This window comes from Epinephelus moara, chromosome 9 (genome assembly GCF_006386435.1).
Source record: "Epinephelus moara isolate mb chromosome 9, YSFRI_EMoa_1.0, whole genome shotgun sequence".
Classification (NCBI taxonomy): domain Eukaryota; kingdom Metazoa; phylum Chordata; class Actinopteri; order Perciformes; family Serranidae; genus Epinephelus; species Epinephelus moara.
In genome coordinates this window covers 29,704,655-29,720,292 of record NC_065514.1, presented here as the reverse complement: position 1 = coordinate 29,720,292, position 15,638 = coordinate 29,704,655, and the positions used below count along the sequence as shown (strand labels likewise).

The window sequence follows — 15,638 nt, the reverse complement described above, 5'->3', positions numbered from 1 at the left end:
AGCCTGAGTTACGCTGGTTCACTCATTTACGCACAGCAGCTCAATCCCCTCTTGATATACGACCTGCGATAATGAGAGCAATTTCAGCATCATTTGTCTTAGTGCTCTGGCAGCTCCACTCACCAATAAACATCTTAATGATTGATGATAATTAAACCGCTGCAAATAAAAGCTCCGACAAAATAATTAAAACCAGAGGCACGCAGCCCGAGAAACCAATCAATCGTGTCCGAAAGGACTTAAATTATCGACACTTTGTTTGGAAAAGCACTACAGTGAAATGTCCCCCGCAGCTGGAAGGCATGGAGGATAAAGGGTGCACTGTTCTCCGTGCCCTTTAAGACTCAATGTACCTCACACAGACAAGCAGCAGTGGTGAAACTAATATAGCACATACATCTATGCGAGCCTCTGCTGCTTTGTGCTGCTCAGTTCAGCAGGTGTGACTGTTGAAAAGGCGCACACAGAGAGCACTCGAATGGACAGACAAATGAGCAGACTCGTGTTACAATATTCCCTCGCTCCCTCATTAATTTACACGCCACCGTGGGCTTTTTACAGACTTATTTATTTCCATTCACCTATTTTTGTCAGTGTGGAGGCTGCATTAACAGCAATGGTCTGACAAAGGCGTGCGGAGGCAGTGGAGGTCCTAATGTTCCCCTGCTAATGTTTTACCCAGAGGCAGCAGTTCACAGGGTCAGAGACAGATCGAATGACTCTCGCACACACATACACAGAGGCACACACGCACACCCACTCTCAGGTCGTTTCTAATTAGCTGTGCTGCCTGCGCTCCACAGAGGAAAGAAGGCCATGTTGATGTGAAGATAGGACAAGAGAGAGGGGGGCGTTAGGAGAGGACAGGGGGAGGGAGCTGCAGCAGTGACACTTTTTAACCATACATTAAAGAGTCAGTTCACCCAAATGACTCAACATTTTTTTCACTTAAAGGTTAGTGTATAAGATTTAAGAGGATATTTTGGCAGAAATGGAATATAATAGAATAAGTATGTTTTCTTTAGTGTATAATCACCCCATTCTGTTATCTCAGAATGAGTCGTCTATATTTACATAGAGAGCTGGTGCTTGTCCATAAAGTCTGCTATGTTGCACCCCCATGTTTCTACAGTAGCCCAGAACTGACAAAACAAACACTGACTCTATATAGGGCCATTCGCGTTTATGTACCGGCCACAGTGATTAGCAGCCCCTCTGCGACAAGTAGCATTAGAAACATTGAGTTTTTAACGTGAAACTGCTTTACTCAGTGTTTTAACTGGTTTAAATCACGGGGACCATTTGTTTTGGAGAGGAAGAGACCTCTTGCAGATCATTTGGCTTACGATTAAAAGCTCCTTACGTCTGGATCTTAGATTATCAGAGAAAAAAAGTGAGCACACATCAGAGCCGAAGAGCGTCGGTGAAACAGTTTTTATTGTAAAAGTGCTTTAATCAATGTTTTTACTGGTTTAAGTCACCTGGTCAGTTCATTTTGAAGAGGAGGAGACCTCTGTGGATAATTTGGCTCCCAGTCAAAACCACCTGAACGATGAACACGAAAGGAATTCTAAGCAGGAAGAGTTTCAGCTGGTTGCAATCTGCAGTCCTCATCACTAGATTATACACACTGTTCCTTTAACTCTAGTTGTCCATTCACTTCTATTGTATCGGTTTGGAGGCTGAAATCTCACAGAGCAACATGTCAAAACCTGGACAAATAAAACCAGAAGTTTCTATATATATTTTATCTATCTATTATACTAGATACCACTAGAGGTAAATGAGAAAATAGATTCGGGGTCTTTTTAAGTACAGTCTTAGACAAAACTGATCTAAAACCCTACTAAAAGAGCACTTTCATAAATTCTGCACGGTGATTTGAATTTTCTGATCCATCATGTAAATGCAATCATTCATCAACGTCCATTCTAGCTTTAAAAGTTGTCATCTGGTCTTCATCTTAATGTCTGCTCACAGTGGTCTTTATGTCTGTCTCAGCTCTGTAGCTGAACATGACCATGATCTTTGCTCTCTCCCTCCCCCAGGACTCGACGTCTAGTCAGTCCAGAGAGCACGCCGGCAATGGCTCTGTGTTTGTAAACGAGGCTGCGTTCGCCAGCACCAGCGTCAACAACCGCCACGTCCACCACAAAAGAAATGACCCCAGCGCGCACAATTGTCTGAACACCCTGCTGGCAAGATCCAACAGCAGACAGCCCCCCATCGCTAAGACTCCTCACGGTCCACACTCAGACTCCCAGGGGTGGATGATGGGGACAGAGTACCTCTACAGCCCTGCAGGAAGGCTTGAGCTGCAGCATACACCTAATGGTAAGAAGTTAATGTTTTATCATCTGTGATAGAGGGGGAGTTTAAAACAAAACACTAATCGAATGGCGACGAGGGGCGCATTGGACCTATATTTTCTTTTTTTTGTTGTCGCCTGGCACTGTTATACATGCTGTGTGGGATGATTTTATCTATGTGTTGGCCTGTCTGGTGTGTGGACTCAGGCTCTATCTAACAATTATTCTCATTATCACTTTTGCTAATTATTTTCTCGCTAAGTTGCTCTGTTACAATTTGTTGAAGCCCAAGGTGACATCCTTAGATACCTAGTTTTTTGCAAGGCAGTTCCACCAATACTGTCTCCCAAACTTTTCAGCTTTTGACTCCTTAAATAAAGCAGCGTCCCCCTGCACACACAGGTGTAACGTTAAGCTTTGACCTCTGAATTTTTATCTGATCTGAATACATTTTTTAGGCACCAAGAGATGAAACTATAAGATATTTCACACAAGAGCAAAGATTGAAAGTAAGAATTTAAATCTGTGGAGCAGAAGTTTTCTATTACAGTAAGTATTTTGGGAACTCCTTAAATTTAAAGGGGCAGTTCATCCCAAGATTCAAAAATATATATTTCTCCTCTTACCTGTAGTGCTATTAATCACTCTATATTGTTTTGGTGTGAGTTGCCAAGTGTTGCAGATATTGGCCGTAGAGATGTTCCAATATAATGGAACTACATGGCACTCAGAGTGCCAAAAATACCTTTGAAAAAATCAGCAGCAATCTCTTTGTGCAGATACAGTTTGGTATAAAGAAAATAGTTCCTACATGAAACTGCTCACAACAAGGTCTGTGGATTATCTTGAGTAACCGAGTCATGATTTCTAGAAAAAGACATTGCTGTTGAGTTAGTCATGATTTCTAGAAAAAGACATTGCTGTTGAGTTTTTCAAATGTATTTTGGCGCGTTGAGCACCACAAGCAGAGTGCCATCTAGTTCCATTATATTGGAAAGAAGGCAGACATCTACACAACCAATATTTCCAACACTTGAAAACTCATACCAAAACAATCTAGATTCATAAATAACATTACAGGTAAAAGGAAAAACATGTATTTTTGATTTTGGTTTGAACTGTCCCTGAAACCTGTGAGCCATTTAAGCGGTCTCCACCCTGGGTTTGGAAACACTGAAATAAATACAAAAATACAAATCATCACATAAGAGGTTGGAACTAGAAAAAAATACTTAAACGATAATCAAGATTATTAATTATTAATCAGTTGTTTAACTAATTGTTGTAGCTCTAGTGACACAATCACTTTTAGAGCAACAAAAAACTAAATGAGCAGATTAGGTTTTTGAGCATGTAACTATAATAATTTCCATATTAATGAGGAAAAACTGATTTTTTTCCTCCAAGCTTTTTTTTTTTTTTTTTTTTTTTTTTTTTGCACTCAGGTACCATCTGTGAATGGACATAATGTAGTGTGGAAAAATGCACTAATGAATGCATCAAGTATCTCAATTACTAATTTTCATTAGTGGTTATGTTTAATATCCTGTATCATAGTGCTAATGGTGTGACATTACACAGCTCAAGTGCCTCTCGTATTGGACAGCAGTGAACGGTTATCACAGTGTCTCTGCTGCTTAGCTTAAATGAGAAATCTGCTTCCTGTGAGAATGTAAACAATCCCTGCGCCTGCACTGGTTTCACCCATGTACGTGAGAGCGTACTGTACACACACACACACACACACACACACACACACACTCTCTCTGCTCTCAAGGCTCTATCCCTGGTGAGGCCTTGTCTGTCCTTCCTCTCAGTTAATCAGTGTCTCCTGACAAAGAAACCACCCCCACCTTTCCACCACTACCACCTCCACCTGCACCAGTAGCGAGCCGGGGGCCCCTGCCTGCCAAAGGAAAAGAAAAATCAATGGTTCCTCTATCCATCGACTGGCAGGGCAGACAACAGCATGTGAATCACAGTTCACAGGCGATGGCGGACTGATTGGGACATCGATCTAAAAAAATCTTTACAAAACTCATTACAGCATGACTTGTCATCGCATCAGGAGAAGGGGGGAGGTGCGAGGTGGGGAGTGAGAAATGCAGACACGTATTAATCTGGGTTTCACTCGCGAGGTGTCAGCTACATTCTCACGCTTGCCCGTCCCCATTCCTAATCCATTCAAGCTCGTTCTAATATTCGCAGCAGGCGGGGAGAAAATTACAGGTTACACGTGTCTTGTTCCTCAGCCATGTAAAAAATGGGGTCAGCGTTAAGTGCAGCTGATGCAGAGTTTCTGGTATTGTTTACCAGCCGCAGCAGGCAGCACAATCACGTCCTCATTGATCAGCTTATTAACCTTTCCTCGTTATTGAGCGCACACAAGCCCCGGTGAAACCTGAGTCACTTGTTAACAAGCCTGGGGTGTATACTTGGCTGCAGTCTGCAACGCAGGGTGCATTCCACCTACCCACAATGCATTCCTCAGTGGATCCCATGAGGGCCTGCCATGAAATACTCGTAGACTCTGAATAATATTGCCCAATCATCACATAATTCCCCATTAGATTTATATCTCTGTAAGGAGTCATTTTCGTATTTTTATGCGCTATCTCAGATTTGAATACCTCCTCATAGTGGATCACATGCTGCCTGGTCTGTGGAGGAACCTGGTATCTCTTCATCATGTGAAAAGAAAAGGAATCTCTTTTAAATGCAAATTACCCATTGTGTCATCAGTCACATAGAAACATGATCTCACTTCTCATCCTCACCTGAGCATTTCTTCTCATGCACACACACAAATACACACCCTTTTTCACTCAGTGGATTTCCATAATTTGTTCCCACACAATGTAATCTCGGGGAACCAGTTGGATGGAATGACGCCTCATCTGATGAGTCGAGTCAGGTTTTTGTTGCTCACCTTTTCATACAAAAGATGAGAGCATCATGAGTTGGACAAGGATGAAAAGAGAGATGAAACTGGTCCTCTTTACAGTAAATAGATTAATTCACACCTTGTATCATATGCAGCATAGTGCACAAACCTGATTGGTGACTTTCTAACCAAGTATCGGGCTGCACAGTAATTGTTAAATAAATGATACTAATGATTCTTAAGCTTAATATTGAGATCACAACTAGGATATAAAATAAAATAGTCCCACCAGAGCAGAAAATTCTCTTTGTCTTGACTAATAGACAATAAACAGAGTAAAAACAATAAAAATGAAATAAATAATGAGCAATACACACACACCCCACCCCCACAGACGCTGTTCACTGACAGTGCAAGCATGGAGGGTGAAGAAAGATCTGAGCTTGGAGGTGAAGATTAAATCTTTATTTAACAAGGTGAAGACACACTGAGAGTCACTATAATAAAATACTACATTTGTTTGTACTGTACAAACACAGTTATAGATCCATAGTCAGTGTACCACCTGCAGTAGTTGGCAGCTTGCTCCCAGTTTGGAGAGGCACACAGCAGTACCAGGGCACAGAAGCTATGCGATGTAGCCTACTGCTGTGGGCGCCAAATAAGTTTGGTTCTGAAAGTCACACAATAACACAAACAAACTTACTTAATTATCAAACGTTCTGTAGCACATGGTCTAAAGTGTGTGGTCTAAGTGCATTTAGGGCGTGTCCAAATCCACTTTTGCTAGTGAAATAGTGCGTAAGCTGGTCGCAAAGTAAAGCGCAAAAGGCAAAGAAGTTGTATTTAGTTAATTATTAATCTTAAGTGTGTTTTGGGTGTAACATATAAATTCAACTAATCAGAGTGTCATCTCCCATTCCTTGTAAAATTCAGGTGGACCTGCACATGGCACACTGCTATTGCCATGGCAGATTCAGCAAATTGGAGAAGCAAGTGATTTTATAATAATACAGTCAGAGCAATAATGTCACTGCAGCAAATATCATGGGACATTCAAGCATCAAAACTAAGAACTGTAGTTATAAACGTGACAGAGGAAACACAACTAAACTTGAAGCTTCTGAAATAATCAATGCACAATGTTAATGTGCACATTGTCTCTCTTAATGGAGGTTGGAAAGCAGCTCTGCGGCTCTGCTCTGCTCTCTGCTACGTTCACATTTTAGAGAATGTAATTAATATTTTCTATATTTATAATGTATAATTTCACCCACCCGCAACCTCTTTGTAGGCCCGTCTTTCTATCTGTATAATGTGCTCTTTAAAAAGCAGGAAAATACTGCGGCATTCTGACTTTAGACTCGTTTTGTTGTTGGTTAATGGAGCAGTCGCTTTCTGCTTCCTCAGAATAGCAATACACCAACAATGCACCTGATCACACCTCATTTTAAGACCTACACACCCTTGGGTGCACAGATGTGCACAAGTGCATTTTCCACTTAGGCAGCATGAGCACTGGCCATAAAAATGACAACTGCATCATTCTGAAACTAGCAATAGCAGTTGCACTGCGCTGTGCGCCGCTTTCCACCCGGTGTAAGATAGGGTCCCTTGTGTTCTGCAGGTTAAAATTACTGTTTCTTTAAAAGGAGTTTGGTGGCTGTGGACAAGAGCAGCAGAAAAAAAATATTCCAGCCTCCTAAAAAAAGGAACACCTAAAAAAAATTAGATCAGTTAACCCGAACACTATATTTAGATTATTTTTACGCTTCAATTTGTCATCATACACCCCTTTGTGGTGGGGAACTGAAGCTGATATATCCCTCTCTATAAAGCCACAAGACTCCATTGACAGAATGCATTAATTTCACCTTACAGGGCACAGGAGTTGGTGGTCTATCTGCTGCCTTGATTGTTTAGTTTGTTTGTGTTATTGTGTGACTTCGGAATCGAACTAACGTGTGTCCAGAGCAGTATATGGGATCATATGTAACAACATCATCATGCAGAAACCTGTGTCAGGTCACATGGGGGAAAAGGTTTTAGAAGGGCTTGGGGAAAAAAAGCATTTTGATGCTAAAAAGATACATTCTTCAAACAAAAATTTGGAAAGCTACAAAATTATATAAAAACATTAAAAAAAATTGAGCTGCCCTTCAGTGAATTAAAGGATGTGGATATGTTAGTGCTGTTTGTAAATTATATTGGCACAAAGAATCCACAGCCCTAACCCTTGTTTATCTTTTTATTTACCAGATTTGTTCTATAGCATTGTCCACAAAGCTTTAACCCAGATTTAGAGTGGTGGTGTTTTCCTGTATACAGCAGTATTTTACATAGCATCTAATTATGTTGGCAAACCACAATTTTGCATGTTGTTCTAACGACCCTTGCCAACTGTTCTCTGTTTGCCACAGTTGGGTTACCATACTGGACTGAGATTTTCTCCAAATGCTCTGCTGCTCTTGACAAATTCATTTATTTTTTTCTGTTGCTTTCTTTAAATAGCAGGCATTTGCTGTCTGTGTTGTCACATATTAATAATGCTAAAATGGTATCACTTCATGGATAAAGATTGAGTGTTTTTATCATCTGGCTGCACACTGATGTCTCATCTATCAGGGGCCGGGCCTATATGGTGGCTAACAGAGCTACTCTAACAGACTCTTATATAATTAATCAAATAGACACTTTCCTACAGGGACACAATGAGGCAATTTATAGTTCACGCCATCTGTTACCATGACAGCACACCTGCCCTAATGCTAGACAGCACCCACTATGCACACAAATGTAAGAGAACACACATTCTCAACTAGATGTCAGCCGCAAAAACACATTCTCTTTCAGATCACCTTTAATTGAATAATAATGCGATTGATCCTTGAAGGGAGCGGCCCTGAAGCTGGGGATGCAATATGTTGCTCAAAAACACTTCAGCAGGCCACATGTCTGCCGACTCAAGGGTTTAAATCCTTGTTATCCGGTTTAAGGCTGCTCTCGCTAACATATTTGCTCATCCTTCCTCGTTTCCGGCCCCCGTTTCCTCATCTCTTCTTGTTAACCGTCAAGAGTGAGGAGGCGGGTGTCATCGAATCCCGACCATGACGATGGATTATGTTGACGAAGATAATGATACAAGTGACACCTCTGAGTAGAAGGGGGGATGATGGATAGCTTGAAAGTCTTTTTGTTTTCATTCCCTGTGCCATGCACCGGTGCAGGAAGGAGCAGCAGTCTGAGCTGCAGCAGCTGTGGTTGATCTATGTGCATTTAGTGATTAGATGAGTGGGCTGAACAATTAGACTGAGCTCATTAAACAAGTGGCTACATGTCCCATCCTGGTGATTATGTATCAGTGGTTAGTGAATGATTGATTTGACCAGAGTATTATCAGTATCAGTAACTGCATTTCTTCTACGCAGAGTGTGATAGTAGTGTTTTTTCTTGTGCTCACTCAGATCTCAACAGTCACAGCTATATCGGGGAGACCTGGTCGTCAACAGCAAGCGGAGCTGACCCGTATCCAGCGCTCCCACATCCTGGTGACCCTCAGTTGGACCTCAGTGCACTTGTTTCCTTGGAGACTGACAGCGGCGGGGAGGAGGGCAGCGAGGAAACCATTGTGTATCTCTGAATATTGATACATTTCAGACTGAACAGCCAACCCAGCACTTGGAAAAGGATAAAGACATTCATGAAGCATCAGGATCGGCTCCAGGGTGGCTTCAGAAAAACATTTCTCTCATGCTTTTTTTTTTCTTATTTGAAAGATTATTTTTGTGGTCTTTTTCAAAGTTACTGGATACACAGAGAGAGAAACAGATAAATAAGGTTGTTTCAATCTCACATGTGTCATGCACCTTAGCTCGGGGCACCACTGGGTGTTCAATGTCTCTTTATTTTTTTGTGTGTGTGTCTTTATTGACTGGGTCCCTGCAGCTACACTTTTTCCCCCCTTCTCTGCCTCTTACTGTCCCTCCCTCACTGCCTTGCTTTTTTCAGGTCTTTCTCACATCTTGTCCCTCAAGCACCATATTTATTAAATTTACCACAAAAGACGAGAAAAAACACATACCCAATATAAGCAAAACGTCAGGCTGCATCTCTCTAGCGGGTGATTGTCTTGCCATGGAGCAAACTGCCCCTCTTTCATTTATCAGACAGGCTTTGTTTATGTTCAAGTCGTGCATAACGTTAGGCACAGAACATTAGGATTGAGAGATGAGGTGCGACAACGTCAGTCCCACGTTTTCCAGACCCACGCTGCCTGTATCATTTATTTCGTTTTATCTGAAGCATGTTTTTCTTGTTTAGAGAAATAACCGCAGGTGTGGTTTTAAGAGAGATGCTGCAGCTGTGCTAATATGTCAGTTTTATCAGAGTGTAGACATTCAGCCGCAAAAGCCAGAGAAAGCAAGTTTTGAACCGTTCCTGTAAAAGTGAAAGATTTTTTTGTGGTGCAGGAGGATGGACAGAAGGAAAACATGTTGGGTCAAACCATTTTAAGCACTGATGTTATTATTGTACAACAGTTCTCATCACAGATTTCTGACGACATTTGTCACTTTTAGCCACGCTAGTAGCATGGCTCTAGGGACAGTAATGCTGCTCGGTCAATCCACCACTTTGGTCCATAGCCATGAAATTTTGTGCAGACATTCATGGTCCCCAGATGACAAATGATTTTAGTGATTCCATTAATTTTCCTATAGCGCCAGGATATGTTTAACATTTGTGGGTTTTAATGAAATGTTTCACCACCTACTGGATGGATTGTCATGACGTCTGGTCAGTCATGTCTCCCTCAGGATAAATTATAATACTTTATTGATCTGAAAACTTCCATTTAGCGCCATCTTTAGGACAAACTTTTAACTTGTTCAATAAGTTGGTTCATTATCAAATACCAAAAAAAAAAAAAAAGATAACATTAGGTCTGTAAGGTATCAAGGTAGGAACAAAGTACTACAGAAATTTCTCCAGTCAAACGATACCTGCATCCGATCAGCAAACATTCTGTTGCTGCCATCTCCGTAGCCGCTCTCATGCCCGGCAAACATTCAGTTTAACATCTGACCCCATTAGCACATGCTAACACAGCAGCAGTGGCTTACAACCAGCAGGGAGCCGTTAAACTGTCCCAACAAACACACGCTGACATTGAAACGGCTCAACACTGTTGTTAAATCGGTTAATGGCATGAGGTAACATTAGCCGTGTGATGCTAACAGTTAGCCCTGTCACTGTAGATGTTTAGCTGGTGACTGACATGGCAGCTACAACCAACAAGCTTTAACAGTCTGTGGTGTGGGGAGTTGGCAGTTCAGCGTGCCCAGATGCCAAAAAAAACATTCAAAAGTATGGCCGTACTACACATTATGGAAATTAAATGAAGTACTCTATTGTTATCGGTATCACTTTGGGGGTACTGGTATTGGCAAAGGTCACAAAATGTTTTAAACAATACCTAGTCCTAATTACCATCAGCCTCAGCTCTACTTTGTGTTAAGTGCTAATGAGCAAGTGTCAGCATGCTAAAACCCTAAAGTAACATGGTGATCATGGTAAATCATACCTGCTACACATTAGCATGATTGCATTGCAATTGCATGTTAGCATACTGACTTTAGCATTTAGCTCAAAGCACCACTGTGCCTTAGTCTGCCTCACACCTGAACCCTTAGTGTGTTGTTATTTTTTATTTCATTTATGTCATTACTTTATAAAAACCCCATCTTTACTTTATACAGGCTGTAAAGAATGGAAGATGTTGGCCTAAAGTTATCACTGCAAGCACCCAGAACAATAAGTTGCCTTATTGATACTGTCATGCCGAACGCTCAACTATTACACTTGAATATTCATGTAGTATATTTACATATTATCTCTCATGGGCATTTTTATGTGTAAAGAGCTCCCTGTGCCAATGCTTTAGGTGTCTCTTGATGTTTTTGTTTTACAGACGCTATAAAAATTGAATTGCTTTGATTACTGTTGTAGTTTCTCAATGGGACAATAAGGCAGAGGCAGTATTTTGATGTGATTTTAGCACCATGTATATATGTTTGTGCTTTTATTTATTTATTGCAGTACAAAGGAGTTTTACAGCGCTTTGTGAAGGGTTGTGTTGTACATAGAAGTGTACCTGTGTGAACAGATGTGTTCGTTTGTTCGTGTTGTGTGCTCAGACATGGCCGTATTGATAAAACAACTTCTATTGAACTTGAAACAGTGCTTTGTTGTTCTTTAGGCTATGAAATGGGGCTCGGCAAAGGTGTCAGTACAATAACAGCAAACTGGTTGAAACACAAACTCAGTGCTCAGCTTGGGTACAAGCATCATTTCAGTTTTATGGCCCTGGTTTGAATGTGAGGCATCTCCAACAGTGTCAGCAGATGTGTTCAGTTGCCAGCAGTGGCAGGTGGCAGACCAGGTGCATGAATGTCAATGATTTCCTGTTTGACTGCACCTCTGAATTGCAATCACAAAAACCACATCAGTATCGGATGAACGCGATATTGTTTTGCTGCGGCAAACAGCCTCGTCAAGAAACTTCTGGGTCATTAAATTCTTTGAACAGACTTTTAAAGGTAGAAAGATCCCCACCAATCACAGCCTGTCTCTGAAGTAAAGGCTAAAAATAAAAACAGAGATGCCTCAATTTGAGCTTCCTGGTTTTCCCTGACAGCAGTAATGTATTTCATATGCTCCACCTGTGTCTCTTCCTCTTTCCCTTTTAGACAGAAGAGCAGATGCCTGAGATCAACAGGGTCCCTGCTGTACCCCCAGTATGCGCCTTATTATTTCACAGAGGTGCTGCATACAAACGCCCACTCCATTCCTTGTCAGCCTCAATCTTCAATCCTTTTTCTGGCTTATTAAATGTGGCTTTATGAAATGTCATTTGCAGGAAAATCCAGTGTAATTCATGCTTTAATTACCATGTATGATTTTAATAATTAAACTCAAACTTAATAGAGCTTATTCTTATTTAATCAGCCCCTCCTAACTTCAGTCTAATGAATGAGTCTACAGCGAGTGATGAGATCAGAGGTGGATAAGCCCTTCTAATGAACTAGTACATGCAGATGTCATTTGTATAGTATGCATCTTTTGCATATCTTTCTCTTTGATTTAAATCTTCCTGTGAATCATCCACAGGCCACCAAAATGTTGCTCCAACTGTTTCTGATAACTTTGAATAACTACTGTTTATTATCGGGATTTATATTTGACTTTATATTTCTTGAAGATTATAATATTGATAACTCCAAATGCAGTAGTATTTGAAGCAGCTCAACATGAATCTATTCAAATACTTTTTACAGGACAGAGACCATGTTGTGTAGTGTGTATATGAGTTAACAAAATATGGAGTCCCCCAGGGGTCTGTTTTGGGGCATCTTCAGTTCATTGCACTCCTCAACTAAATCGCCAGAAAACAGGTAGCTTATATGTTTCTGCAAACCATGAATATGTTACATTTGCATGTTATTATGTAGCAGATACACTGAAATTTTATATTTCAACAATGCTGTGGCAAATGTGTGGTTAGGTTTAGACACAAAAACAACTTGATTATGATTCGGAAAAGATCATGTTTTGGTTTAAAATACCCAGTTTAGGGCCACAAGCCCTGCTAGAGAAGCAGCACCAAATTTGGGGGCTAAAAGCTGCAGTCACAGGTAAAAAAAAAAAGTAGGTTTGGGAACTGAAAAGCTGCTAGAAAAAACAGCCACAGGTTCTGAAAAAACACATTTGGTGCCTCAAAAGCTGTTGGAAACAAAGCAATGACTCACTTAATCACAACCTGTTGGCGTTTGTTGGTCTTAAACAGTGGTCTGAAGCTTGGTAGGCACCTTACTTAGGTGACACACCATTCACTATCCCCTCAGAAAAATACAGTGCCAACATTTTCTTCTTGTTCTCCTTTTTTACCTCAAATTATGTAAAACACTGAGTCTGTGACATACTACTGTAATGATTTACCAGGTCTTTATGGTAATCTGACATCTCCAGCTCATTCAGATTGCTGCTGATATATTACTTACCAAGTAACAGGGCCCTCACACCCACAGTCTGTTTAATTTGATTATGTGAAATATGTAAACAAACATTGTGGATCTTCTAGGATGCTATTCATACTTTCTTGGTTGTTTGCTCATGAGTTTTTCTCCTGCTTTGTATCTTGAAGTATTGATTTTAAAATGCTCAAGGCCCAAAATACCTCTCTGATCTGCTTCGGTTTTACCAACCCCCCAGGCCTCTCAGGTCATCTGGGACTGCTTTGCTTCCAAGGGTTAAAACAAAATATAGTAAAGCAGTTGTTAGTTTCTCTGCACCACAAATCTGGAACAAACCTCTGGGAGATCTGAGGTCTGCTTTAAATCTAACCTCTTCTAAGGCAGTGTTTTTCTTTTTACCGCTAAGTTTGTGGCTGTTTTTGCTCTGTAACCACACTATAACTTTAATTCCTTTAGCTAATATTCTATTTATATTTTATACATACCTAATTTAATTAAGTCTTAAAGCGACAGTTCATCCCAAAATAAATAATTCATATTTTTCCTCTTACCTGTAGTGCTTTATATCAATCTAGATTGTCCCCTGGATTCTCTGTAGAGATGTCTGCATTCTCTCCAATGTAATGCAACTGGGAAGCACTCAGCTTTTTTTGTGTGTGTGTGCTTTGAGCACCACATGCCAAGTGTCAGCTAGTTTTAGAGAACTATTTGAGAAAAGACAGACATCTCTGCGGCCGATACCTTCAACACTCAGCGACTCACACCAAAACAATCTAAACTGATAAACAGCACCACAGGTAAGGGCTCATTCATACTCCCTCCATGTACAAAAAGAGATATGTCTGTTTCAAATGTTGTAAACATCAGTGCCCTCATATTTGTCCTTTATGATGGCATAGATACAGTCAATACCTGGTATTAAAGGCCAAAGTCAAAAGTTCGCACAACAACAAATGTGGTGATGGTGGGGGAGGTTGTAATGTTGTACCTTTTCACAGAGACAGTGTTGTAGATGATGGTGGTCTGTGAGGCCATTAAATACATCATGACATGTGAACAGATAATTATTTTCACTATATTACTGATTCATTGCAGCATTTTTTAAATGTCTTCATCGTCTCCCATGTTCATATCTTGCTTGAACTACACTGCACTGCCCCTGTGATTTCAGATGGTACTGCTCTGTTTTTTCCGTATTCGCTTTCAGAAAGCGTGCAAAAATACAAATGAGAGGACTGCAGAATGCTAACAGAAGGCTCCATCTGTGTCCGTAACGTAACATTGAGCATCAATGAGCCCTATAGGGAAATACTATAAGTACTTTTGAATTAGGAGCGAACTGTCTCTTTAATCAATTTTATGTGGCTTTTCATTGTCTTTTTTTTTTTAAGTTTAAACATTAAAACAACAACAACAGTTTAAGCATTAGCATTCCTTATATAAGCACTTTTTGTTGCCTCAACACTGAAGAGCATGCAAAGATGTGGTCAGACCTGTGTTGGATCCTCTTTGTACTTCTGGTAGCCCTTCAGGGATCCATTATGCTCATCATCTTTGCTGTTAAAGTTATGATTACACTCTCCTCCATTATCTTTTTCTGAGCCCCTACCTTATCAGTTTTGACACACTGTGTATGCCTCAGTGAGCTGGCGCTTTTAGCATTATTTTATGGACCCTATAGCCAAACCTGTGGAAGGCACCAAACAGCTGTTTGCGGAGGGAATGTTTGTGTTTGTGTGCGACAAAGAGAGATAGCAGAGAGGTGTGGAAAGAGACGGGAGGAGCACATTTTACTGTAACACAAGCTTTTTGTATGCATGTCATGGAGATGTGTCTCTGTATATACACTCTGTTTTGTGTTTGACAGGTTTTATTGCCCATACAGGCGCTACTATGATGTCACTGCCAATCAACCATCTGGGTATTTCCACTTCAGCTGACAGTCTCTGATATCATACCCCGATAACATTACAAAGGCTTTCCATTTTCTGATAACTCCACAAAGTTACAATCTCTCCCCAGTCTGTCAACAGTGGAGCCAAAAGTGTAAATATCCTTAAGTGAATTCTTCTTTCAGTAACTCACACACGGCCCACATTACTACTGAAATAATGTTAAATACTTAATAGCTCTTTAGTGTTCACTCCCTCAGCTTTAGTCTGTGTGAATTCAATAATCACAAGTAGTTCCTTCCTCATTATATATTAAAAAAACAGTACTGTACAGTATGTGGCCTCTGTCTGTCTCCCCTAGTTGTTTTTTAATGACCCCTGTGGAGGGTAACCAATAACGCCAAAGGAAAACCGATAAAGGGGAAATATATTATTGCTGAGTCATCTGCCAGGGTGAAACACACGTTGCTAAAGCTTTTCCCAAGGGGAAATGTAATGATTTCTGTAGGCGCACAGAATAAAC

The 15,638-nt window shown here is 40.7% G+C and overlaps 1 protein-coding gene across 4 annotated transcripts in view; it reads left to right on the top strand.

Annotated features, from left to right (window-relative positions):
• arhgef28a (Rho guanine nucleotide exchange factor (GEF) 28a) overlaps positions 1 to 9,043 on the top strand; it is a 54,057-nt gene extending 45,014 nt beyond the window's left edge. For all 4 annotated transcript variants that reach the window (XM_050053282.1, XM_050053280.1, XM_050053281.1 and 1 more), the window contains 2 exons: positions 2,049 to 2,334; positions 8,658 to 9,043. In XM_050053282.1, the coding sequence (XP_049909239.1) occupies positions 2,049 to 2,334; positions 8,658 to 8,833 (462 nt within the window). In that variant the 3' untranslated portion in view covers positions 8,834 to 9,043. The remainder of the gene's footprint in view (positions 1 to 2,048; positions 2,335 to 8,657) is intronic.
• The last annotated feature ends 6,595 nt before the right edge of the window (positions 9,044 to 15,638 follow it).